Source organism: Alosa sapidissima, chromosome 18 (genome assembly GCF_018492685.1).
Source record: "Alosa sapidissima isolate fAloSap1 chromosome 18, fAloSap1.pri, whole genome shotgun sequence".
Taxonomy (NCBI): Eukaryota; Metazoa; Chordata; class Actinopteri; order Clupeiformes; family Clupeidae; genus Alosa; species Alosa sapidissima.
Genome location: NC_055974.1, coordinates 935,376 through 962,485, shown reverse-complemented (window position 1 = coordinate 962,485; position 27,110 = coordinate 935,376). Strand labels below are relative to the sequence as shown.

Here is a 27,110-nt window from a genome sequence, read left to right as displayed (position 1 = left end):
TACTACTAACCTACATGAGCTTAGAAATAATGGTTTGGAATTATATCCAGCATTCATTTTACTTGATAATAGTTGTCCTTGAATATTATGGCTTGAATGTGTAAGATACATAGAGGCTAGAATAGTTAATTTCTCATCCATATAATGGCCAGTTCTGCTTCAGTACACACCCCCTTAGATATTGACTGACTTGACCTTCACTAGGTCACTTTTTATTTAATAGTTAACTGATGTAGGCCATTTCAGAAGAATGAAATACTCCAATAGTTTCTATGAACACAAGTTGAGGTTTCATCTACCAGCCACCAAGAATCCCTCAGTCCGCCTTCTGGATTGAATTGATGAGGCTACGTGGATGTTTGTTCTTAAAATTAATTTTATCTTTGCACCTGTATCCAGACTACTCGGGGCATTAACATCTTTTCAGCGGATCTTCCTTTGTGTATCAAGCAGGAGGCCCGTTGCTATGGTTAACCTGCGCTGACAGCTGATCCTTCTCGTTGATCAACCCGCAGATGCAAGTAGGCGCGAAAACACTAGCGTGACTAGTGACTTTTTTTCCTCCAGGGGACATCTTTGTCGCCTGACGAACTGGCGTGCATCCCCGTGGGATGTAACTTGGAAAAGCATTTTTAAAACCGGTAAGAAAGTGGGGTGGGGGCGCAATGCCCCGGTCAACAATCATTAACAGAGCTTTAGCAAATGTTTAATGGTTTAACTTTAGTGTTATATAACTGACTACCAGCAGAGTCCTGGTAAAATGAAGCCGCCGTGTGTGGGTGGGTTTGAGACGCTTCATTATTAAGGCTGGCTACAATTACACAACAAAGACATCGCTGTTTTGCGCAGGTGAAGCGCAGCACCAGCTCACACTTGATGGAAAAATATGAGAATTTGGGGCTTGTCGGAGAGGGCAGTTACGGAATGGTGATGAAGTGCCGCAACCGCGAGACCGGAAAGATTGTGGCTGTGAAGAAGTTTTTGGAGAGTGAGGATGACAAAAGCGTGAAGAAAATCGCACTCCGCGAGATAAAGATGCTGAAAGTAAGATTTTCTTTTGGGTTGTGCGTAAAGTTAACTCTCCAACAAAATGCCTGAATCCACCTATTCCGGTATCTATTTACTTAAAGCAGTATGTTTTTACTGTTAACTTAAAATTGGCTAGCCTACACCCATCACTAAACACTGATGCTTTGTGTGTGGCAGCAACTGCGGCATGAGAACTTGGTCAGCTTGCTGGAGGTGTGCAAGCGGAGACGCCGCTGGTACCTGGTGTTCGAGTTTGTGGACCGGAACCTGCTGGATGAGCTCGAGTTCCACTCCTCTGGGCTGGAGAAGAGCCGATGCCGGGCCTATCTGTACCAGATCCTGAGGGCTCTCAGCTACTGTCACCAGCACAATGTGTGTGTGAAGTCCGAATAGCCACCATATGCGCGCGCGTTATAGCTATTGTGTGTGTGTCAGAGAGAGAGCGAGTGAGTTTTTTTTTTGCACAAATGTGCTCTCTGTGTTTAGTCATGTCTATCAGTAATTGTGTGTGCTGTTATTAGGCCTTGTGTTATGTTTGACAGATCCATAGGCTATCTACCACAGCAGGCCCTTTTATCAATCCAGTGTCCAGAGTGTTTCCTTGTGAGAGTTATATCCTATACTTAGCCCTGATTGTGCATGTATTATCCTCGCGACAATTTTATCCCCTTGTCATCGCAGCTTCATTTAAGTAATCAGGTGCATTTAAAACATGTGGGGTGGGCGGGGCGCGATAGTGACGCAGCCCCAGAAAACTCACCCAGTGGAGTAGGCTACATGAACCTGCGTTCTTAAGGGTTAGGTGTGGGTCTGTCTGTCTGTCTGTCTGTCTGTGTTTGTGGTGGTGAAAGGTGATCCTGCTGATGAGCTCACACCATTCAGCGTTGACTCCAGCAATTATGTGACACACACACCCACACACGTAGGCCTACACATTCACACACAAACACCCCCATATCTGTTTTCCAAAAGTGATGAATATTTTAATCCTTTTAGGCATGTTCAGATGACTGCTTGGCACCGCTTTGTGCTGTATTTCATTGGTTTGGCCAGACAATAGGCTGGGAAAATTGCACAATTGTCAAGTTGTGGAGGCATGCTTTTCACCACACAGGCAACAACACAAACACATTCTTTGTGTCTTATTTGCACACTCTTAACAAACCTGAACGAGACCGTGCCAATGCTTACGCTTCATTCCAAACACGTCTTTACTCTTTAACACATATTCAGTGTCCTGATCTGCTCAACAGTAAACACACACTTTTAGATGGCAAACCCCTTGCATACAACACACTCGCCTGCCAAACTTGATCAATACTGTTCTAGTGACGAGGCAAACTGAAGCATCCTTTTCTAGTCCCACCCTACAGTATATATGTCGTTGATGGTGTGGTATGTGTGTAGATCATCCCTACAGTATACAGTATGTCATTGATGGTGTGGTGTGTGTGTAGATCATCCCTACAGTATACTGTATGTCATTGATGGTGTGGTGTGTGTGTGTAGATCATCCCTACAGTCTATATGTCATTGATGGTGTGGTATGTGTGTAGATCATCCACAGGGACGTGAAGCCGGAGAATGTTCTGGTGTCACAGCAGGGCGTGGTCAAATTGTGTGATTTCGGCTTTGCACGGACACTGGCGTTGCCGGGGGAGGCCTACACGGACTACGTGGCAACGCGCTGGTACAGAGCGCCTGAGCTACTCGTGGGGGACCCCAAATACGGCAAGTAGGTAGTCCCGTCCCGCAGAGTGGGGTTTTGCTTGAGCATCATGCATCCTGGAGTATGGGCAACTTGGCTCTGCTATGTGTGATCAGCTCTGTCTGTGTGAGAGAGAGTGTCAGAGTAAGGGTGTAGATATCGGAACAGTTTAGATTGTACAGTGATGGCCAAAAGTATTGGCACCCATGCTAAAGTTGACTGAAAAGAGGAATATAAAATCATCTTTTGGAAATTGATCTTAATGCCTTAAGTGAAAAATGAGGAAATATCTAACCTTTAAGGACACCAATTGTCTTAGTGAATGAATAATGTATCATAAATAAATAAATGATCTTCCTTAAAATACATGGGTCATAAGTATTCCCACCCCTATGTTAAATTCCCATAGAGACAGGCAGATTTTTATTTTTAAAGGCCAGTTATTTCATGGATCCAGAATACTGTGCATCCTGATAAAGTTACCTTGGCCTTTGGAATTAAAATAGCCCCACATCATCACATACCCTTCACCATACCTAGAGATTGGCATGGGTGTTATTTCAGTTAGCCTATTAGCTGGTTTGATGCTCATTGAGCTCAATGCAAATCAAACCAGCTAATAGGCTAACTGAAATATGGGAATTTAAGATATTTCCTCATTTTTCACTTAAGGCATTAAGATCAATTTCCAAAAGATAATTTTATATTCCTCTTTTCAGTCAACTTTAGCATGGGTGCCAATACTTTTGGCCATCACTGTAGATATCTGTTTTGGTCATTTTATGCAATTGTGTCCATCTGTGCGTGTACAGTTGTGGATATCTGAGATATGGTGTGTGTGTGTGTATGTGTGAGAGATTAACAGTGTGTGTGTGTAGGGCTGTGGATATCTGGGCTGTTGGGTGTTTGTTTATGGAGATGCTGAGTGGGGAACCTCTGTTTCCTGGTGACTCCGACATTGACCAGCTCTACCACATCATCAGATGCATCGGTAAGACACACAAGCAAACACACACACACACACATTCAGTTAAGTTCCTCCCCTGTGTAACGGCGTGGGCTCGTTCACACCATCACATGTGTTGCCCCCTGCAGGTAACCCCCAGAACCTAGTCAACGTCAGCCGTTTCTCAGACGTAACCCCAGGCCTAGGCAGTTAAGACCCACGATACCCCCTTGAGGTTATTGTAGATAGCAGGGACCTACTGTCGAGCGAAGTCGCACGTCTTCCCTCTGCGGCGCAGATAACCTATTACTCCTATTTTAATATCCCCCTTGGAAGTTGATCAGGCTTCAGTGGTGGATTTATTGAGATGTTTATGAAATAAGGAGCGACTACGCCTAGGTCTCGAACAGTTGGCTAACGTGCGAAGATGTTTGACCCTAGAATTTATCTAGAGACACAGGTTATAGGCTACTTCTTGCTCAGGTTTTATAAGGATGGAGATTTTATTAGTCCAACTAACCCAAGTCTTAGACAGAGCAGATGAATAACCACAGAAGAAACCAGTTATCTTACCCTCCTGCTGGAATTCGTAGAAAAACCAAGAAAAGACAAAAATACTGCTTGAAGAATTGGATGCCAAGGTTAAATGAGTTCTTTACTTTTCAGCACTTTGGGGATGTTAACAAAATGCGGCGTAATATCCACTTGCAGGTTACAATGTTATAGAAAATATAAAAAGAGTAAATCCACAAAATAGGAAAATAGTAAATCCACACATGGAGAAGAGATTACAATAAAAATGGTAAATCCACAAATGGAGAAAAAGAGAATAGAAGGAAAAAAGTAAGTCCTCAAAAAAGGGGAAAAAGTCAGCTGATTGTCTTCTGCAGTCACTCTCTGTCGGAGTAGCAGATCTGATATCTGCAACAGGTTCCACGGAGTTTCGGTCCGCGACTCAGCCTGGCACGACGTCCAACACTTTGCTTCTCAACGAATTTCGGAGGACGAATTCTAAAAACCGCACGCGACATCATAAAGCAAAAACCCAACGAGTTGAAGGAAGGAAAAAAGAAGAAGCAGCCCCGATCATTTGGTTCGACCCCTATTTATACTAGGTGGACTTAACCTCCCCCACACATTCCTGAGACAAATCAATCCTATTTTCCCACGACAGTTTAGAACCTTCTAGAAGTTCCCACGATGGCTGGGAATATTCTCACGTTAGCTGGGAAAATTCTCACGATAGCTAATACATTCTAGAAGTCACTGATCTTAACCAACAATTTAAGATGACATGCATTAACATACTTCTCCGGGTTACATTTCGGAGATGATACATTACATTCAGGTTTACAGATAGTTTCCAGAGGTTACACAAACAGTTTACATTCAATGGCAATTATAACCATGTGACACATTACATTTAGCAACATACACTTTTACAGTCATCAAGGGAGATCGGTTACATTCTTACAGGTTACAAACACTTATGGCATTAACTCTTCACACAATGCAATCTGAATACATTCATTTAAACAGTTTAAGGCACTTTACCCATTTCACAGTTTGAGACATACAATTCTTTACATGCATAATTCCCTAGACTTTACAAGGTCAGGCTACTAAAATACTTGTAATGATACATTTCATTCATCGCACTTTATTATTTATTATGAGGTCATTGTTTGCAGTTATGGTTCTTTTTCCATTCTTTTATTCACATTCAATAATCATCAACTATTTCTGAGGTCAGGGTGATCTGGTTTAGTAATCCTGCACATTGTTCAACATCTGCTTCAACACATTCATTCACTTCCACGCTTTCAGGTGAACTTAATTTAAGAGTAGGTTGCAAGGTCATTGGTTTAACATTACGATTCAATTCCTGGTCAGTTTCTTTCCTAATTTGTCTAATCATATTTTCTAGATCAGAGAGATTACCTTGATAGCTAGCGCTGAATCTAGCCTTTCTGCGTTTTCGCCTTGTAAGACGTATTGATTTTGTGCTATCGCTCTGGGGTCTATACGGTTGGTGTTCTGGCAACACGTCACACATAATGAGGGACAAGAAACGGTTGTAAAGAATAATAATTTATTTAAAGAAGTGCAATCAAATCAGGTCAATAATATGTGTCTAGGGTATGTTGGTGCAATGTCGTGCGTGTATGGATGTGGTGAGCGTCTAGTAGATCAGTATCAGGATGTTAGCTGTAAAGGAAGGAAATTATCATTAAGATAGAGTGAGATGAAGAATGATAGAGAGCGTGTCCGTGAAGGAAAGAAGTCAAATAGTGCCTATATGAAAGGAAAAAGTGCCCAACGGTAAGAGAGAGAGAAGCCCCTTTTATAGCCCAACCCCTAAGTGCAGGTGAAACCAATAAGGCACTTAGGCTGCCTAGGACACCTAGGCCTAGCACTGTCCGTGCACTGACTGCACTAGACCCATAGGGGTCGTGGTTTTCACCCAGGTGGGCGTCACATCTCCCTCCCTAAAAAGGTTTGCTAAGGCAAGGCAAACCAAAAACCCAAACAAACAAACGACCACCTGTTCCACACATGCAAACACCTCCCTAGATCCAGGCGCCTTTGGGCTAGGGAAAAGAATGAAGGGAAAACAGGCAGCGTGAAAGCAGTGGAGGAAGATAGAGAAAAACAGAATTAAACTCTAGACAATGCATCAGCAACAACATTGTCTTTGCCTCTGATGTGCTTTATCCTTAGTGGATATTGTTGAAGGATTAAGCTCCAACGCATAATGCGTTGGTTCTGATTCTTCATTCGATTAATAAAGACCAACGGGTTGTGATCAGTGTAAACCTCTATTGGAATTAAAGAAGAGCCAAGGTACACCTCAAAGTGTTGAACAGCTAGGATTAAAGCTAGTGGAATAGACTCGCTGATGGCGATTAAACTTCTTAGAGAAGTACCCAACAGGGTGCTCTACACCGTCAGATCCCAACTGCAACAGAACTGCACCTGCGCCACTCTCACTGGCGTCAACAGCAACACTGAAGGGACAATCAAAATAAGGAGCGGAGAGAACAGGGGCAGAAGCAAGCAGACACTTCACATTATCAAAGGCTTTTTGACACACAACAGACCATTCATATGGAGTCTTTGGGCTTAGTAGGTCTGTCAAGGGCACAACTACACAGGCAAAATTTTTACAAAAGGCTCTGTAGTACCCCGCCATACCCAAAAACTTACGGAGATCCCGGCGGGTTTCCGGCTCTGGGAAATTACAAATGGCTTCAATTTTGGCCTCTACTGGTCGAACTTGCCCACCTCCTACTACCTTTCCAACACAGGTGATGCTAGCCTGAGCAAACTCACATTTGGCCAGGTTAACCGTAAGGTTGGCTGCAGATAGTCGGGTGAAAAGTTCATTAATCTGTTTTAGATGATTAACCCAGTTATTACTATAAAGAACCAAATCATCGATGTATGCATCACAGCCACGCATCCCAGCTAAAACGCAATTAACAAGCCGTTGAAATGTGGAGGCAGCATTCATGACCCCAAAAGGCATGACCTGGTACTGCAAGAAATTGTCAGGTGTTACAAAGGCAGATAACTCTTTAGCCCTAGCCGTTAGAGGGACCTGCCAGTATCCTTTTAGAAGGTCAAATTTACTCACGTACCTAGCCGACCCAACACGATCCACACAGTCATCGCAACGTGGTAATGCAATCAGGTTTTGTTACTGAATTAAGTCGCCTATAATTAGTGCAGAACTGATACGTTCCGTCTGGTTTATTAACCAACAGACAGGGGGAGCTCCAGGGACTAAAGCTAGGTTCAGCAAGATTATTGGCTAGAAGGTAATCAACCTCTTTTTGTAACAATTCCCTTTTCCTCGGATTGACACGATAGGCGTGCTGCTTGATGGGCAAAGCCTCGCCAACGTCTATATCACGTTCAATCACAGATGTACGGGAAGGAACGTCAGGAAAGAGACTAGGAAAGGACTCAATCAACCCAATGATATCTGCCTTCTCTAGATCAGACAAGTGAGAGAGATGTGAAGGCAAGTCTTCCAAGAACTCAGAGTTTTGCAAGCGACCCTCCACAATCGCCTGCGATGGACCCCTCACCCCCTCATCAAACTCTTCACTGACAGGATCTAGAGACGGAACCCCATTGCCAAAACAGACAGGTTCTGAATCACTAGAGCTCCCTAGTGGAGTGGTGGTAACCAAAGCGACAACTGTAGATGGCACAGATGAAAATAAGGTTTTAATATTGATGTGACAAACTTGTACCTTCTTCCGCCGCTCAGGCGTACTAATGAGATAATTATGGTCAGGAAGGAACTTGACAATCTCATAAGGGCCGCTATGCTTGAAAGCTATGCTTGAAAGGGACTATTCACAAGAGGCAACAGAGCCAGAACTTTATCACCAACGTTAAAGCTACGGTGTTCAGCCTTTCGGTTAAAAAGACATTGCATCTTACACTGAGCTTTACCCAGTTTACATCTAGCAGCTGCTCTAGCCTCATACAACCGATAGCAGAAGCCACTAACGTAATCCAGCACATTAACCGGGGCCTCAGCTACACACCACTCATCAGCAAAAACAGCCGTTGGCCCTCTTACTGCATGACCAAAAACAAGTTCATTAGGGCTGAAGCCCGTGCTCTCCTGGACCACCTCTCTAATTGCTACGTAGCCAGGGGAGACCCTCCTCCCAGTCAGACCCAAGCTAAACACAGTAAGACCGCATAAGAGACTTCAAAGTCTGATGAAATCGCTCAAGGGCACCCTGACTTTGAGGATGGTAAGCGCTTGAGATGTTGTGTTTGGCTTTCAGTTGTTTCAATGCCCTAGAGAACTGTTTTGACATAAAATTGGAGCCTTGATCACTCTGAATGACATTCTGAATTCCAAAAATAGACATGAAATTAGTAAGAGCCTTCAACACTAACTTAGCAGTAATAGACCTTAGTGGATAATCTAACTGGTATCGTGTGGACTGGCACATTACAGTTAACAGAAAGCTATGCCCCGCCTGGAGCGAGGCAAGGGACCCACGCAATCAACAATAAGGTGCTCAAAGGGGTTTGACACAGCAGGGATCGGATGTAAAGGAGCAACAGGAATCTTCTGATTCGGCTTGCCAGTCAATTGACACACATGACAAGATCTAACATAAGAAGAGACATCTTTACTCAACTTTGGCCAAAAGAATCGACGCACAATTCTATCATGAGTCTTGCGCACTCCAGTGTGTCCTGCTACGTCATTATGCGCTAGGTCTAACACAGCATTCCGAAACTTATGTGGGACAACCACCTGCACAACAGTGTTGGAAAAAGTTTCTTGTTGAAACACATATCGCCTACATAACAAGCCGTCTTGCAATAAAATAGGTTGACACATTATCAGGACTGTCTTGAGCAGCCAAAGCAAACAAAGGTTCAAGAGAGGGGTCACCTGACTGCTCATTAATCAGCTCCTCACGTGAAACCTTAAACAAATGTGGCAAGGAACAACTTTCAAGTTCACCAGTATTTAACAGAGTAGATGGTGACTCACTACCACTCACCACCACAGGAGGGACTACTCCAACAGACTCAATCTCAACATCTGAACTTTCGTCACCCCCAGTGGTGTCACCAGGGTTAGTGTTCTCTATCTCCCCTATTGGTAGCTTTAAAGAACTACTGTCATCAGGAGAGACAAGAAAAGTGTCCTTTAGGGACACACCATCAGGTTCAACACCACGGTTCGCCACAGCACGAGTGACGGCGCATGCTGGAAAGACATCAAGATGCCACCTAGAGCACCGATCAGGCTTCGGCGGTAGTTCAGGCGAAGACGAGACAATAGGGGCAGAAACGGTATTGGCCTTACCACACACCTTCGACCCAGCCAAGTCATTAAACAATTAAACCCAAAACAAATGAAATACCTTGTATAGGGAGAGATGGACGAACTCCAACCATCACATCACCATTGATCAGTTCAGAGGACAGATGAACTCGATGTAATGGCACCTGCACAGGAGTAATTTCAAAACCTCTGATCAACACCTGCGTTCCAGTGTCAGTGCTGGCAGACAAAGGCAACACACCAGAAAGTAAAAATGACTGAGCTGCCCCAGTGTCCCTCAGTATGCGAACCGGCACACCACCTGATTCATCAGGCAAAGAAACAAAACCATCTGTTACAAATGGAGCATAGTCGGTGTCAAGTTTACTTTTGCCAACTTCAGTAGCAACCACAGGGCCAGCATTTGTAACTGTGTTCAAAGACATGTCAACGCCACAAGCTGCCACTAGGCCAAAACCCTTTGTGTGTTTACCACTCTTCCTCTGAGGGCATTCGGGAACTTTATGGCCTGGTTTCTTACAGTGGAAACAAATTACTTCAGTCTTACCGGATGGAGGACGTTTGAAGCTGTGAGAATGGACTGTCGGTGAGGACTTATCACCATCTCTGAACTGATTTTCCCTGTGAGGCACCACTCACCTATTTTGAGGACTACGATTATAAGGAATGCGCTTGTGTGTGAGGACAAACTTGTCCACTAGAACAGCAGCATCATTAATGTTTTTCACTTCTTGTTCAAACAGATAAAGAGCCACAGTCTCGGGGACACGATTCATAAAATCCTCCAAGAGGACTAGTTGTCTCAACTCCTCTCTGGACTCTGCTCTTTGGGAAATGCACCACCTGTCGAACAAGCTCTGCTTTTCACGTGAAAACTCAACAAATGTCTGTTTATCTGATCTTTTTGCATTCCTGAACCTTTGGCGATAAGCCTCAGGGACGAGCTCATACGCATGGAGAACATCATTCTTCACGACCTCATACCGTGCAGCCTGTTCATCACTAAGAGCAGCATATACCTCCATCGCCTTCCCTGTGAACACACATTGCAATAAAAGAGGCCAGTCAGCTTTAGGCCATTTAAGACTGGTCGCTACCCTCTCGAAATGGGCAAAGTAGCTCTCTACTTCCTTTTCGGAAAAAGGTGGCACGAGGCGGATGTTCCTGCTAACATCTAGAGGAGGTGGCTGAAGAGGCTCAGTTTTCCTGAACTCCAACTCAAGCTTCTTCATCTCAAGCTCATGTTCCATGCGCCTGATTTCTAGTTCTTGCTTGAGTGCAGCCTCCTGCAGTGCAAGCTCCCTCTCCCTTAAGACCCTATCCTCAATATCTGCCCTAGGCTTCTGAAGCTGCACTGTTGATGCGGCACTCGCCTCAGCTTTCTTTAAGACGCTTTTAACCTCCAACTGGTTTTTAACAGAAAGATACAATGTTTTCTTTATACTTTTCTCTTGAGCAGTAACAATCAAGTTGTAATGTTGAACCACCTCTAACAGTTGAGCTTTACTCAAGCCAGAAAGCAACTCCTCAGAAGGGTCAGCAATAAAGTCTGAAGAAGACACCATTGTTCAACACAATGAGCTATACAACCAATAAACCCAATAAAACCCTTTATTATGACTTAGGCCTAATTGACCAATATTGGCAATAAGCCGATGCTAAATTACAGCAGCAATAACAGAGGCACAAAAATTACGCAAAATCAAAATTGAGGCACAATGAGAATGTAGAAAGAAAAAAGAAAAATCACACAGGCTACTATAACTTCCCCACGCACAATGAGTCAATAGGCTACACAGTGTCAAAGTGTTACCACTAAGCACATCTACCGGCAAAACCACAAAAATAGCCTATCGTTCTCAAAACAAGCTTTAGCTAAGTGCTGAACATCACGTTCAGGCAATCAAGCATACCTCCAGGTGAAAGCATCAGCTGACTGCCATTGAACTCCACGGTAGCTGTGTGGATAACGCAGGCCTCTGGTTCCTAATTACTTAACCAGGAAGCTAACTGACCTTGCTAGGCTTTGGGAACGTGCCGGTCTTGGCAACTAACCAACGAACAACCAGAGGATGTTCTCACCTGGAAGCACGTGAGTTTATGGTCAGGTTTTCAACCAATTAGGCTAGATCCCGGACGAGCCCCCAAATTATGTAACGGCGTGGGCTCGTTCACACCATCACATAATGAGGGACAAGAAATGGTTGTAAAGAATAATAATTTATTTAAAGAAGTGCAATCAAATCAGGTCAATAATATGTGTCTAGGGTATGTTGGTGCAATGTCGTGCGTGTATGGATGTGGTGAGCGTCTAGTAGATCAGTATCAGGATGTTAGCTGTAAAGGAAGGAAATTATCATTAAGATAGAGTGAGATGAAGAATGATAGAGAGCGTGTCCGTGAAGGAAAGAAGTCAAATAGTGCCTATATGAAAGGAAAAAGTGCCCAACGGTAAGAGAGAGAGAAGCCCCTTTTATAGCCTAACCCCTAAGTGCAGGTGAAACCAATAAGGCACTTAGGCTGCCTAGGACACCTAAGCCTAGCACTGTCCGTGCACTGACTGCACTAGACCCATAGGGGTCGTGGTTTTCACCCAGGTGGGCGTCACACCTGGCAAATCTATTGTACGGTTCCACTCCCAGGCAGAGTTGTCCGTATTGAGTGGACGCTAAGTGGATGTTCTTCTATTATCCCCTTCCAACACGACTGTGACCAGACACTCTCATATTCAGACCTTTTTCTTCACAATGTTATCCTTCATTGATAGCCATCAATTTCCTCAAACTATTGTCCAACAGCAGCCATCAATTTCCTCAAACTATTGTCCAACAGCCCATTGGAGTGATCAGGGGAAAACTCTACCCTATGCCATTAAGGGTGCTGCTTAATCTGTGTGTGACCATTAGGAATGTTTGGTGTGTGTGTGTGTGTGTGTGTGTGTGTGTGTGTGTGTGTGTGTGTGTGTGTGTGTGTGTGTGTGTGTGTGTGTGTGTGTGTGTGTGTGTGTGTTTGTCTGTGTTTGTGTGCAGGTAGTCTCACACCACGGCACCAGGAGATGTTCTATAGAAACCCACTGTTCTCTGGAGTCAGTCTTCCTGAGAACCTGCATTCAAACACTCACACACTCAACATGCGCTTCCCGACACTCACACAATCTGCTGCCAGCTTTGCCAAGGTAGAAAACACACTCTCTTTCTTTCTCTCTCGCTCTCTCTCGCTCTCTCTTTCTCTCCCTCGCTCTCTCTCTCTTAGACATACACACACGTGCACACGTGTATACACACAACCAACTAATCAACCAACCAAAACATACACACTACGCTATGCAAGCAAGCAAGCATGCATACATTTGTACACATGGTTGAGCACAAAGGCACACTCACCACATGTTAATCTTTACCAGATTTACCAGTTACATTGTTATTTATGTGTGTGTGTGTGTGTCAGGAATGTCTGCAGATTGACCCTGATAACAGACCGTGCTGTGTGGATCTTCAACAGCATGAGTATTTTACCAAAGATGGCTTTAATGTCAGGTACCCACACTTTCACTCCACACACACACACACACACACACACACACACACACACACACACACACACACACACAAAGCTCAACCCTTTCTCTATTATTCAGGTTTCATCAGGTCCAAAGCTCCAGAGAGGACGTGAAGGAGAGCCATAGCTGGCTTAAAGGAGCCGTAGCAGCTAAACAGGAGCCAGAGGAGGGGAGGGTGAGGCACATCCACACTAACACCCTCCTCCACTCTTCCTCTTTTCTCTCTGTCTCCCTCACTCTCATACACGCTTTCATCCATCCTAATCGTCCTCATCTTTGTAGACCCCCCTCCCTCTTTCTCACTCACTCACTCACTGACAAGGTCTAGTCAGGAAGGGAACATGAGTTTCTACGTCATTGTTTTGAGATGTTTCTGGATTCGGTGTCCACATTAAAACACAAAGTTTTGAATGAATACGAGCTGACAGCCTGTGAAAACACCAGTGTAGTGTATATGAGAGGCAAAAACGTCAAATGTGTTTCTGATTCAACGAAATAATGTGGATGTAGTGTCCACAGTCTGAGAGAGTGTCTCTCTCTCTCTCTCTCTCTTTCTCTCTCTCTCTCTCTCTCTCTCTCTCTCCCACACACAGAGTTCTAATGTCTTCCTCTTCATAGGCCCCTGCCCCTAAAGACCCCCCTTCTAAAGCCATGGCACATGTGAAACCTAATGAGGATGAGCCAGAGTCCTGCCCCCTCACCAGCCAGGAGCCTGCCTCCTCCTCAAGACCCATCCCTCCCATTACCCAGAACCCCCTGACCATGCCAGGGCCACTTAAGTATTGCATTTCCCAAAATGCACTACATTCTACATATTTTTTCAATGCATATGAAATGTGGACTGAATTAAGTGTGTGTGTGTTTGTTTGTTTGTTTGTTTGTTAAGGTCCTTTGACAAGACTAAGAAACATGTCAACATTCTCAACCGAATCTCACAGCAGTCTGTGTCCAGCCACCTTGCCGTACAGGTGTGTGTGTTTGTGTAAAAATGGGTTATTTATCCCTGCTTCAACTGGTATGAGGTATGATATTTAGAGCACGTCAGAAATCTTCCCACAGTAACTTTTCCATAGTCACTGACACATTCTCTGAGGTGCACTACAGGTTAAGGTGTGTGGTAAGTGGTGTGTGGCTTTTGCAAATGTTAATACAAGAATAATGTGTTCATGATTTACTCATCACTGTTTTGGTAGTATTTAGCATTGTTGTAATCAAGAAAATCCATGTGTGTGTGTCGGTGTTTGTCTGTGTGTTTGGGTTCTCTTCAGATACCCAGTGAGAGAAGTTTGGTGTGTGAGCGGTCAGTTGGGACCGTGATGAAGAGAAGGGACACACACACACATCGGGAAGATATCCGACTCCCGGAACTCAAGAACACACTGCTGCCAGAGCTCAGAGGAACAGAGGGTGTGTGTGTGTGTGTGTGTGTGTGTGTGCGCGCACACATGTGTGAGAGAGAGAATTAAATGGTCAATGGTTTTGTTTTATATTGAAATGTAAATCAAATCTGGCATGTGTGTGTTGGTGTCACAGGAAAACACAAGTGGACTAAAGAGAAGGATCAGAAGCGAGAGACAAAGATCCCATCTCTAGCGGCAGTGGACCTGCACTGCAATACACATCTGGGCATATGAGGAGATAATCACACAGAACAACATTCTGATGCTTTCCACATGCCCCTCTTCACATTGGGAAATACCTTGTTGAAATACCACACGTATACTGCAAAAGCTCTGCATTGCCTACATGTTGTATTTCATCACTGTTGTGAAGACAACAATTTGAGTGGATGTACAAAGCTGTTTATGTTGGACCAGGGAAAAGGACAGATATTGCTCAGTGGGCAGAACTCAAACTCCTTATGCTTTAAGAGTTGAGCTTGTTCAGGGGTAGAATAGACGATATCCCAACCTGTTACATGTTTTTATTGTATATTTTGTGAAAGCATAAGGAGACTGTGATAGACTTTTACATATTAAAAGGGAATATTATACAAATGCTAAATTTACCGCATAGTTTATTATTTTTGTACAAAACAACAATTGCAGTGTTCCCTATACATGTATAAATATTCTCATTTTGCTGCTTTTTGTGTCAATAAAGAATAACCAAAGACCATGCCTGTATGTAATGTATGTGTAGAAATATCTCGAGGTATTTTTATTTATTTATCTGTTTGTTTATTTATTTAATAGGGACAATGATCATTAATTGACAGATAAAAAGCTGTTAATAAGCCAGAGTTAGCTTGTGAGTGCTAGTTTTCATCCGTTCTCAGGTGACCTGATTTCTAAGATGAAAATCAGGGACATTTCTTGGAAAACATTTCCAATTTGGTGGTCAACATGATTAAAATAGAAATTGTATTACCTATAGATAGGGGGGAACCGTTCTGGTTTGCATTTTGACTAAGGACAGGCTACCAAAAACGGGCAATGTCCTTGAAGAATGGGGATGTCTGGTCATACTAACTCGAGCTCCTCAGATGAGTCCGAGTCTGATGCTTTTTGAAGGACTTGACTCCAGGCCAATGCGTGGACAGACCTGGCCCTCCCTTTCCGCCTGGCCCCACCCTTTTCCTGCCTCAACACCTCCCACCAGGGCAAAACAGCAGCGCTGCCATGATGACGGCTGGCTCCTATGACCACAGCACTCTGAGCAGATTTGTGATCAGCACCTTTCTGATTGGACAGGAGGAAGACCAGCAGAGACAGCAAATGAGTTCTTTTCAGGATGGGAGGGGCTTGTGTCTTGTGTGGTAACACACTGCTTGGTGGCTGAGGGCCTACTGGAACAGCTGAAGCTGGATATGGAGGCGTTAATGTGACAACTGTGCACACTGGCACAACTGGGGCTCCATCAAGCTCAGGTGGCTGGAACCCGTCCAGCCATGGAATCCCCAATCCTAGAGATCAACCAAAAACATTTATAAAACATTAATATTACACACAAATGTTGTGTGGACATTGTATTTAAAAGCCTGTATTTCTTAAGGATATAAACATAATATACATTTCACTTACTGGTACTTACTATTTTTCTTACCTGTCTATAGACATATATATATATATAGGGATATGAAGTCTTCACAAGACCTCATAATGGTAGACAGGTAAGAAAAATAGTAAGTAAGTGAAATATATTTATAAAAGACATGTAAACACAGTTTTCACTGCCCAAAGTGCTGTACAAAATAAAACAAATTATATAAAAAATAAAGGAACAACAAATGCAATATAATAATATAAGCCCTAAGAGCTTGAAGTATCTGTAATGTGTAATTAAGCCATTACCTCTTGATGATAGTAATAATGACATTGCAGAGATAAAAGAAATGTTATAATGCATTGTGATACATTAGCTATAAGGGCTTATAATATTGTATTCATTTCTATTATTATGAGGCATTATGAATACTTCATAACCCTTTACGAATGTGTTTAAATTCTTTTACAATTACATTATAACACTTTATAAGTGCAGTCATGACTATGTAAAAAGTTGTATATACTGTAGGCTATTTATTTGCGTTTATGAATTCCTTATAAGCCTTTAAGAATGTTTATAATGCTATGCTATAATGTGTAACAACTGGACTGAATGTAACTAAGTTCATAGTACTTTCTCAGTCAGACATTGTTAATCCATATATTAGCACTGTAACCATGTAAAACAACTGCATTTGTTATATGTCAACTTCATATCATTATGTCAGTACAAACATGTACATGTATGCACTCCCAAGTGCCATGATGGCTAGCTTTAGGATTCAGTGACTAATGCCACCTGTCTATTAGTGTGTGTGTGTGTGTGTGTGTGTGTGTGTGAGAGAGAGAGAGAGAGAGAGATAAAGTGTGCAAGCTCACCTGAAGAGCCTCCAAAGAGTAAAGTCAGCTGAAAGAGGAGCAGTCCAGCTGTGCCTCCGACCATCATACACATTGCCTCTTCAAACTCCCACCCCCACGCACACACACACTCTCTCCCTTTAATGCTCCTTTAAATATGCACACATGCACAAGAAGTATCTAACTATATTTTCTGACCCACAAATAGAATCTACTGTAGTACGTACTGTATATTGCCAGACACGAGGTCTATATATTCCTGCTAAAGTGCACTGAAGAACAGAGACACTGACATTCTGGGCAAGCTTTTAAGAGCACTTGAGAAGGAGGGATCCCTCTTCCCTGATATGTTAAGCTTGTGAATGTGAAAGGTATGTAGAGTGATGCAATGGAGTGGTGATCCCTAGTGTGGGTGTTCACTGAGTTAGCGATTACTGGGAGGAGAGGAGAGATTAGTGGAGGTGTGAGAAACTAAATGTGGTAGTGGTGTTTATATGTATGTAGCGAGCATTGTTTTCTGTGCAACATGTGCGGGCAGAGAGAGATATGCTGTGTCTTGTTTAGGTGTGTATATAAGAGTGACAGACTTCTGTTTCAACTGTTTAAACTGATTATGCTGTCTGCACCACATAAACCTCATAAGGTTTTGGATGCTTGTCCTCTCCCTTAAGTAAACACGCTACAGACAAAGTGTGTATGGTGTATGTGTGCTGCTGTATGAGAAATTGTTTTTGAATTTGGAAACTCTGTGTGTGTGTGTGTTTGTGTGTGTGTGTGCGTGTGCGTGTGTGTGTGTGTGTGTGTGTGTGTGTGTGTGTGTGTGTGCGTGCGTGTGTCTGTCTATAACAGGATTTTTCCACAGACAGACCACACCTGCATTGTCTTTATCTCGGTCATATTGGTTGCTATGACAGCGGGGAGTGATGCATATCATGATAAGTGCTATGTTGTGTGAGTCCCACCCATCTGACTGTAATTCTGGATTAAACAAGAGTTCATTTTATGCTGACTTGATTCTAAACTCAGGAGCATGCAGAGTTCATGTCATCAACATGCATACATTTGTAAATAAACAAGTCTTTTGCCAACAATATTTTGCCTTCTTTAATCAGAGCATTTATCAAAAGTAATCACTTTGATGTTTCAGATGTCTTGCAGGTTGTTTGAGCAGAAATATCACATGAGTGTCTGTGTGACCATATAAATATGAGTAGGGAAAGTAATAATATAACTAGTCATAGCACTCTCCATCAGCGCGCTCTCTCTCTCTCTGTCTCTCTCTCTCTCTCTCTCTCTCTATAGTTTGCTTTCGAAGGTTGTATTGTCTTTGCCATCAGGAGCTGCAGATGCTTCTGGTTTCTCTGTGAAAAGAATAAGAAATAATAGCACACGTAAACACACAGCGCAACAGCAACTCTCCATGCAGGGTTTCCGTTTCCTTGCCCTAACCTGTGTGTGCATCATCTGCATGGAATAGCACTCACCTCTCATCTTCCCTTAGCAAAAACAAGTGTATGGAAGTGCACTGCTGGTCTACTTATTTTGAACTAAGCATACATATATACTTACTTTTTGTGTACTGATCAGAGACATACACTAAATTTAATTATACTTGGCTTATACCAATCAGTATACATAAAGATATGTATGTAACCTATACTTGGTACTTATACTTATGATAAAATACTTAATATACTTGATGGAAAAGTCTAAGTATATTTGCATGTACTTGTGGCCAGAGACTGATCTTTGAGAGGCTGTGTGACAGATTCTCATTTAATTTAATTTAACTCATTTAACTTAACTGATTCTAATACTACCCTCCCGGTAAACTTAAATTTTACTGAGGATATACTTTAACTATACTATCATGAATATGAAAAATTGGGCCAGAAATGTATATCAGCGTTGGATGGCAGTGGCTCAGGAGGTCGTCCAGGAACCGGAAGGTTGTAGGTTGTCCTAACAAAACACTTAAACCCCAAAAGTTCTCCCGATGTGCCGGTTGGCGCCCTGCATGGCAGCCTACGCCATTGATGTGTGTAAAATATATCGGTAAATGTAGTATATAATATAAATAGGCAATATAAATGCTGTTTATTACTAAACAGTACACTTATAAGTTCACTTGTAGTGCACCTAAAAGTTTACTACATACACCTTAAAAATATAACGTAAATCTATATGAAACTATATGAAATGTATACTAAACTAAAAGGTCTGCTAGAAGTATAACTATCTTCACTAGTTTACATACAGTGCAGTTCTCAGTACTTACGAGTTTACCATTATAAACTGAAAGTGGGCCAATTTAGTCTGAAGAAGTATAAACATACCGGTATGTACAAGTGTGCCATTTATATTTCAGAACTCTGTTTTCCTGTAGCCCTCTGCTGGCTTGTTTCGGTGTTTTTCAATGTCTGCTTTTGTTTTGGTTTTCCATGTGCTTTTGGCCACACCCCTACTTCCTGCCTTTGTTCTCCTTCCCGCCATTTTTTGGTCCTCACCTGTTTCTTATTTGCTTGTTTTACCCACCCTATTTATACCCTGCTCTACTTGTGACTCATTGTCAGATTGTATCTTGCTGTGCGTGGGTCATCTTTGCTCTCTGACTGTTGCCAAACCGAGGAAACGTCCTGTTTTGTGAGTTATCCTGATTTGTTTGCATATCTTTGACTAGGGATGGGCAAAGCGAGGCTTTATGAAACACTGAAACGTTCGAAGCAATTGTGCCGAATTGTTCCGAAGCTTTGAAACAATTCCGACACCAGCTGTTTAGGGTGAAACATCTGTCAAATGCTTCGTATTGGAGATGTAGTATTTAAAGTTTGTGGCTCGCTGTGTTACCTGTGTTCAGTCTTTGTTGGTCATGGTTATTGCTTAAAAGAAAGCTACACTGTTAATTGAACGCGCGGGCACGCCTGCCGACACCGGTGAAATGCACCGAAGGTTCACTTAACTTTGGTCACATGACATGGGGATTTTGAACGATGTTTCGAAGCAGTGGTCACATGACATGGCTGTTTTGAACCACGTTTCGAAGCAGTGTTTCGAAACACTTGTGCTTTGCCTTTGAGCTATTGCTAATGATGTCCTACGGGATATGGTAAACAGGTTTTTGTTTGTCTCTTTCAGAACATGTCAGTCATGTACGGGCAGTGCTTCAGAGATTGTTGGAGAATCAGCTTTTTCTTAAAGCGGAAAAATGTGTTTTCTACCAGCACACTACGTCCTTCCTGGGATTCATCATCAACAATGGTGGATTGGAGATGGTTTCGGGGAAGGTTAAGGAGGTGGTGGAATGGCCCACCCCACAATCTCGCAAGGACCTCCAGAGGTTCTTGGGCTTTGCCAATTTTTATAGGAGGTTTATTCGTGACTACAGTTCCATAGCAGCTCCCCTGACCGCTTTAACTTCATCCTCTGTTAGGTTCCTCTGGTGTGAAGCTGCGAAGCGGGCCTTCCAGGAACTGGTCACGATTTAGCACTGCTCCTATTTTGGCCACCCCCGACCCCTCCTGTCAGTTCATTGTTGAGGTGGATGCCTCCGATGTTGGGGCTGTTCTGTCTCAGGTCTTCTTGGGATAACAAAGTGCAACCCTGTGCTTTTTACTCACATAGGTTGTCCCCATCGGAGTGGAATTATGATGTCGGAGATCGGGAACTCCTTGCTGTCAAGATGGCTCTGCAAGAGTGGCGTCACTGGCTGGAGGGTGCTGAGAAGCCCTTTCTCATCTGGACTGACCACAGGAACCTGGAGTACATGAAGACCGCTAAGCGCCTCAGTGCCCACCAGGCTAGGTGGTCCTTGTTTTTTAGCTGTTTTAACTTCACCCTGTCTTTTCGTTCCAGGCTCCAGGAATGTCAAGCCAGATACCCTCTCCCGGCAGTTCGGTGATCCTGGGGTGTCTCTTGCTGCGGAAACTATTCTGCCCACTAGGTGTTTGGTGGGGGCCGTCTCCTAGGGAATTGAGAGGAGGGTCAAGGCACTGCAGAAGGAGCCTGGTCCAGATAACTGCCCTGCCAACTGTCTGTTTGTTCCCAGATCTGTTTGTTCTCAGGTTTTGCAGTGGGGTCACTCCTCTGATTTGGCATGTCATGCTGGGGTCAGGAGGACGATGGCCTGTCTCCGCCAATGTTTCTGGTGCCCCAGAATGGTGGATGATGTTCGTACATTCACTGGGGCCTGCTCAACCTGCGCACGTAACAAGACCTCCAATGAACCTTCTACTGGGCTCCTGCAACCACTCCATATTCCCAACCGACCATGGTCGCACATTGCCTTGGATTTTGTGACTGGACCCCCCTCGTCTGGATTCAACCCACAAACCAATGGCCAATTGTCTCCTTTTCAGTGTTCCCTGGATTACCAACCTCCTCTGTTCTCTTCCCAGGTAGCAAAAGCTTCTGTGCCTTTTGTCCAGGCCTTCATCCAGCGTTGCAAGTCCACCTGGAGGCGAGCTCTCGCTGCACTCGGGGTCCCAGATTAAACGGTTGGCTGACCGACGGAGATTCAAGGCACCCCTCTACCGGAAGGGGCAGAGAGTGTGGCTTTCCACAAGAAACCTGCCTCTGAAGGTTGACTCCCGGAAGTTGGCTCCTCGATTCATCGGACCCTACCTGATCGAGCGGGTCCTGGGTCCTTCAGTAGTCTGGCTTCACTTACCCCTGTCCCTCCGACAGGTACATCCAACGTTCCACGTCTCACGGATCAAGCCGGTCCATCACAGCTCTCTCTCTCCACTTGCATTTTTTGGTCCTCACCTGTTTCTTATTTGCTTGTTTTACCCACCCTATTTATACCCTGCTCTACTTGTGACTCATTGTCAGATTGTCTCTTGCTGTGGGTCATTTTTGCTCGCTGACTGTTGCCAAACCGAGGAACAGTCTGTTTTGTGAGTTTTGTTTGCAATCTTTGACTCGGACTCTGTTTGGATATTGCCTGTCTGGATTTTTGGAGTTTTTGTTCTATTTTGACGATTTGGATTAAAGACGTTGCCTAACTTCTGATGTTGGCTGAATTGGCAACATGCAAAAGACAATTATTTAAACTGACACACAGAGAGCAAAACTTCTTCTCAAGTCTCCACAACTCTAAACACATTTTCTGCTTTACACATATTTTGCAATTCAAAATGGCACTTTTCAAATGCAGAACACGGTCACATAAAGTCACATTTCAAAACACTGCCATTCAAAATGACACTGCAGGAGCTAATTGGCCAACATATGTGCCACCTGGCCCAACACGTCAATGGTTAATTGTTACCACTTCAATCAGGAAGTAAGCACTATGAAAAGACCACATATGAGCACCAACAATGGAAGACATTGCAGGGAGGGTGAGAATGAGAGGGGGAGGAAGAGTGAGAGCTGGTAGAGGTGTTCATGGCCAAAGAAGACAATATTTTTCTGCAATTTTCTTTTTCGGTGTACTGTTTTTTTTTTCTGTGCATATTTTTGTTCACTCCAATGTAAATATATCTGCTGTGCATATGTTGCACTGACTTGTTTGGTGAAAAAAAAAAAAGTTTTAACAGCATGTGTGTGCATATGCAAATATTTCTGTGCATGTGAACAATCTGAAGAATGTTCTACAATTTGAACTATTTTAGTATTATAGCAAAGCATACTAAAAATGAGATTGATTTTCATTATGCCCAACAGTGTGTAGTTGGTTAGACCAAGATCTGGTAATATGAATGACGTGTGTGCCATTTGGTGCAAAGGTTTGATAATATATGTAGTTTTGGTTGCAGTGCTATATGAGGTATTTTGCAGTTTGGGTGTGTGGTTTTGTGAATTGTGTTAACTATTTTGATAAAACCACAATAGTTTGCAGAATTGTGTTTTAGCAATTGGAAAAAACTGTAATAAACTTTCTATCTAAAGTAAACTTGGGAATTATACCTTAACTGCACATCAGTTTATTTGAGAAAATGAACTTTAAGTATACCATACATGTGGGTTACTTTACATGTATGTGTTTGCTGTACATATCACTATGTGTGCGTGCATGCTTGTGTGTGTGTGTGTGTGTGTGTGCCTGTGTGCGTGTGTCTGTGCATGAATGATGTGCTGTACAGTGTATGTGCTGTGTGTGTGTGTGTGTTTCGTTTGTGTATGTGTAGGACAAGTGTACTGTATGTGTTTGTGTGAGTACATACCTGGCTGCTCGTCGGGCATGCTGGTGTATTTCTGCAGCAGTCTAGGGCCGGCGAGGCCGATGGCCACAGCCCCGATGGGTGCAGTGATGAGGATGGACAGCACTGCCACGGTCAGCACCTGCAGCCCGTACTCCTCCAGTACCTCATTGCCCTCCGCACGTGCCAGGTCTAGAGCTGTGGAGCCAATTGCAGCCTGGACACACACACACACACACACAAAGTAAACATACAGACACCAGTTAAATGAATGCTAAGAAGAGTAGTCTGACCTTGAGTCTTGCCAATTACATGACGTACACCATATACTGTATACACATAAACATTACAGAAACAGCACTTAATGTCATACACATGGGCGGACTGGCCATCTGGCATACCGGGCATTTTCCCGGTGGGCCGACGCACCTTTTGGGCCGATAAAAAAGGCTATAATTTAATAATTTTGGCCAACGATCGGCCCAAAGGAAGGACAACCAGCGGCCCATTGGTTACATTTCCATATTGACACTCGACTGATCCAATAACAGCTCACGTCAGGCCCCACCCCTCGCATTTTGGCTCAGAGCCAGGATTTTGTGAGCGCATCAAAAGTTAATGGAAGTTGCCTACACGAAATTGCGGCGGGTGCCGGTAGTGACAATATAGTGCAAAAGTAACACCAATGTAGAAGCTTCAAAAATACAATATTGCAAGTAGGCTAGCATATGTCAGCAACATGTTGAAGTTCGTTGAGTTTGAACGAGGATATAAGCAAGCATACAGAGCAAGGGACAATGAGCAGGTGGTGGAGCCTAGTTAAGGCTACATAAGAACTCAGTGGTGGAGCAGGTAGGCTATGCGTGTAACATCGATGGCATGAGTGGTGGTTGGTCTCTCAAAGTAGAGCGTCGAAAGGGTTCTATCTTGGAAGGGTTATCATGGTAAAGATGGGCTAAAAGACTGTAGACTGACGGAAATGTAGGCTACACAACATCAAGTCATATTCATGCACAAGCCAACTAATATACAGTAACCTATACGATAGGCTACTGGAAGACATTAAAGATAATTAGTTAATGTAGCTATAATGTTCCCAAATGTACCAGCAATGTAGTATAGCCTACAGGAATAAAATATTTCCAGCAACAACCCTGTTTATTTCGAGTTGTTTCAGTTGTCCTACAGTGATAACTGGTATAAATTACATTAATGTCTAAGACAATCTGGGTAATTTAACTCTTTACACATAGGCTTCAGTAATTTTTGGTGCTGCTGTCAATTGTAGCCTATTGAATCATTTAATAATTTAATAATTGCTTGTTAGCCTACTTGAATATGGAGATCATGTGCTCCATGGCTACCTCTGATCAGTCAGAGTGATAGCCAATGAGGCCTACATCACTTTCAGTGCCCCATGACAGTTGAAAATATATGCATAGTTAAGGAGGGTAATGCAAAGATTTTGTATTTAATTAGGTGTGCCCGACCGATTTGAGGGCCGCTTGGGCCAAATATGCCTGGGCCGATTTTTGGTCCCAGTCCGCCCCTGGTCATACATATATACAGAGACACACACACATTCACACAATAGACATATAATGGACATGGGTGCTATAAATATATGCTCACGCTCTGGACCACTACATAAACACACATCATTTTCTCACTAATGTGTACCCCATCTAACACCCAACACCCCACTCCACAAACCCACTCATAAGAATGAGCCCGCTCTTACTAGACACCCATTCACAACATTTGCAAAATACTACACACGTCTCTCTCTCTCTCTCTCTCTCTCTCATGCACGCTCGCACGCCGCACACACGCCGTACGCACACACACGCATTCATACACACACACACAAACACACATACACACACACACCTGCACTGTGGCTTTGGGCATCCAGGCAAGCGAGATGAAGATTTTCTCCTTTAGGTTGAAGCCGGCAAACAGAACCGTGAGGTATGTTATACACACCCTAACCACAAGACCCACAAGCAGTGCTGCCACTCCCAGCCCTGCAGGGAACACAGGAGGGATGGAGAGAGACAGACAGAGAGAGAGAGAGAGAGAGAGAGAGAGAGAGAGATGGAGCGAAGGATGAGGAAGGAGTAAGAGGAAGTAAATGCTCTGACACAAGCTTTCTGTTGAATAAGAATTGTGACAAAATATCCCACTGATGACTAACACAGCAGTCTTTATTTCTAAAACCATCTCAGTGTGGGGGAGCTGCAGTGCAGGTTGCTGCAGCTTCTGCACTCCATCCAAGTGTCCATGGGGACCTGTGTTTGAATCCAACCTGTGGTCATTTTCCCACCCCACCCCATTTTCCCATCCCACTTGCTTGCTGTCATTCTTCACCCACAACCCCCAAAATCTCTATCTGGTCTGGTCTGACCACCAGTATGCCCCCTAATGGTCATGCATTGATTTTTTTTTAAAAACAGCAGCTCTCTCTCTCCCTCTATGTGTTGTGTGTGTGTGTGTGTGTGTGTGTGTGTGTGTGTGTGTGTGTGTGTGTGTGTGTGTGTGTGTGTGTGTGTGTGTGATGATGGAAAGCAAGAAGGAGGACTGTAGGCATGTGTGAAATAGAGAGAGCCATGTTATTGGTTGTCAGCGACCCACCCACAGTGCTGGGGTTCAGTGTGGAGATGATGATCTCTGCTCCGATCAGGCCAAACAGGAGGGGCTGAAAGATGTCCCAGGCCACCGCCAAGACAGCAGCAACTGGGACCTGACACACAGCATGTCCACACACACACACACACACACACATACAAATACACAATTTGTCAACCTTAATTTTTCACAATTAGATAGATAGATAGATAAATAGATAGATAGATAGATAGATACTTTATTGATCCCCAGGGGAAATTCAAGAATTCAATTCAATTCAATTAAGCATGAGCTGTAGCAATTCTAGCTAACATGTCATACACAGTTATCACCAATTACCCCACATGACTTATGTCCACTAAATTCATAGTTACACTATCTCTATCTTACACTCACAAATAAATACACCGTACTAATGAATGCGTTCGTTGCAACATTTTGTATACACATACACACACACACCAGAGGTTACGGTATATTTCTTTTGACTGGAAAAAATCTTCCTTGTAGCCACAGACGAGCTGTGATAACTGCATGTCAAGGGCTTACATCTGACTTACAGACTGAACATTTTAGATGGGTGGTCGTGACATATTTTCAGTTGCTCTGGATTTCCCCCCTAAAATAGAAATAGTCCCAATAAATAACTTGAAACTATGCTTAATAAATTAGTGTTGCTTACTTGCGGCGCGACTTCATAGAGTGAAAGTATTGCACCAGAGAGAGTTAAAGCAGTTAGTGATCAAGGATCTTTGACTACACTGTTTGTGCAAACTTGAAATAAAAAAAACAAACGTTTCATAGGCTAATTTTATTTAAGTTGTAGTGTAACATATTGTAGACCATATGATGTACAATATAAGTCTAATGTTATTGATTAATTACAACCCCAAATCAGAAAAGGTTGGGACGTTGTGTAAAATGTAAATAAAAACAGAATGTAATAATCTGCAAATCTCTTAAACTCATATACAGTTGCAAGTTGCAAGTATAGTTGCAAGGACACAGACAACATACCAAATGTTGAAAATGACACATTTGACTATTTCATGGAAAATATTATGTTAATTGAATTTGATACCAGCAACATGTTTTTAAAAAAAGTTGGGATAGGGGGTAACAAAATGCTGGAAAAGTTGTGTAATGATAAGGAAAACAAAAGGAGGATAACTGACAACACGATTGGGTATGAAAAAGAGCATCCCAGAGAGGCAGGGTCTCTTAGAAGCTAAGATGTAGTGGTATTCATCACTCTGTATAAAACCTGTGTGCACAAATGATGTGGTAAACATTCCCTGTCTCAACTTGTTTTTGAAACATGTTGCTGGCATCAAATTCAAAATGAACATATATTTTCCCTTTAAATAGTCAAAATTTTCATTTTCAAAATTTGATATGTTGTCTATGTCATTTTTGCTG

The 27,110-nt window shown here is 43.2% G+C and overlaps 2 protein-coding genes across 7 annotated transcripts in view; one reads left to right on the top strand and one right to left on the bottom strand.

Annotated features, from left to right (window-relative positions):
• The first annotated feature begins 540 nt into the window (after positions 1 to 540).
• On the top strand, positions 541 to 15,188 carry LOC121690069 (cyclin-dependent kinase-like 2). 3 transcript variants are annotated; one of them, XM_042070411.1, is made up of 12 exons: positions 541 to 641; positions 850 to 1,044; positions 1,207 to 1,401; positions 2,586 to 2,764; positions 3,616 to 3,728; positions 12,546 to 12,691; positions 12,964 to 13,052; positions 13,154 to 13,250; positions 13,694 to 13,854; positions 13,962 to 14,043; positions 14,344 to 14,482; positions 14,609 to 15,187. In XM_042070411.1, exons 2-12 carry the CDS (start codon positions 877 to 879, stop codon positions 14,707 to 14,709), a joined length of 1,470 nt encoding a protein of 489 aa, XP_041926345.1. In that variant the 5' UTR covers positions 541 to 641; positions 850 to 876; the 3' UTR covers positions 14,710 to 15,187. The 3 variants fall into 3 exon arrangements, with proteins under 3 accessions (XP_041926345.1, XP_041926343.1, XP_041926346.1); XM_042070409.1 differs by lacking the exon at positions 541 to 641 and having other exon boundaries at positions 667 to 1,044; positions 14,609 to 15,188; XM_042070412.1 differs by lacking the exons at positions 541 to 641; positions 850 to 1,044; positions 1,207 to 1,401 and adding an exon at positions 1,432 to 1,632 and having other exon boundaries at positions 14,609 to 15,185.
• LOC121690070 (sodium/hydrogen exchanger 9B2) overlaps positions 13,629 to 27,110 on the bottom strand; it is a 27,540-nt gene continuing 14,058 nt past the window's right edge. For 3 of the 4 annotated variants that reach the window (XM_042070416.1, XM_042070415.1, XM_042070413.1), the window contains exons 9-12: positions 25,698 to 25,806; positions 24,954 to 25,090; positions 23,088 to 23,280; positions 18,000 to 18,281 (exon numbers count right to left, since the gene is read on the bottom strand). In XM_042070416.1, coding sequence (XP_041926350.1) covers positions 18,217 to 18,281; positions 23,088 to 23,280; positions 24,954 to 25,090; positions 25,698 to 25,806 — 504 coding nt within the window. In that variant the 3' untranslated portion in view covers positions 18,000 to 18,216. Of the gene's footprint in view, positions 13,659 to 17,999; positions 18,282 to 23,087; positions 23,281 to 24,953; positions 25,091 to 25,697; positions 25,807 to 27,110 lie in introns of those variants that run through there. The other variant, XM_042070414.1, reaches the window with a different exon arrangement.

Excerpts from the sequence above, each read along its gene's own strand:
- LOC121690069 (XM_042070409.1), top strand. The coding sequence starts at position 877 with ATGGAAAAATATGAGAATTTGGGGCTTGTCGGAGAGGGCAGTTACGGA. Across the intron at positions 13,053-13,153 it reads AAAGATGGCTTTAATGTCAG|GTTTCATCAGGTCCAAAGCT; the intron begins GTACCCACACTT and ends TCTATTATTCAG. Across the intron at positions 13,855-13,961 it reads ACCATGCCAGGGCCACTTAA|GTCCTTTGACAAGACTAAGA; the intron begins GTATTGCATTTC and ends TTGTTTGTTAAG.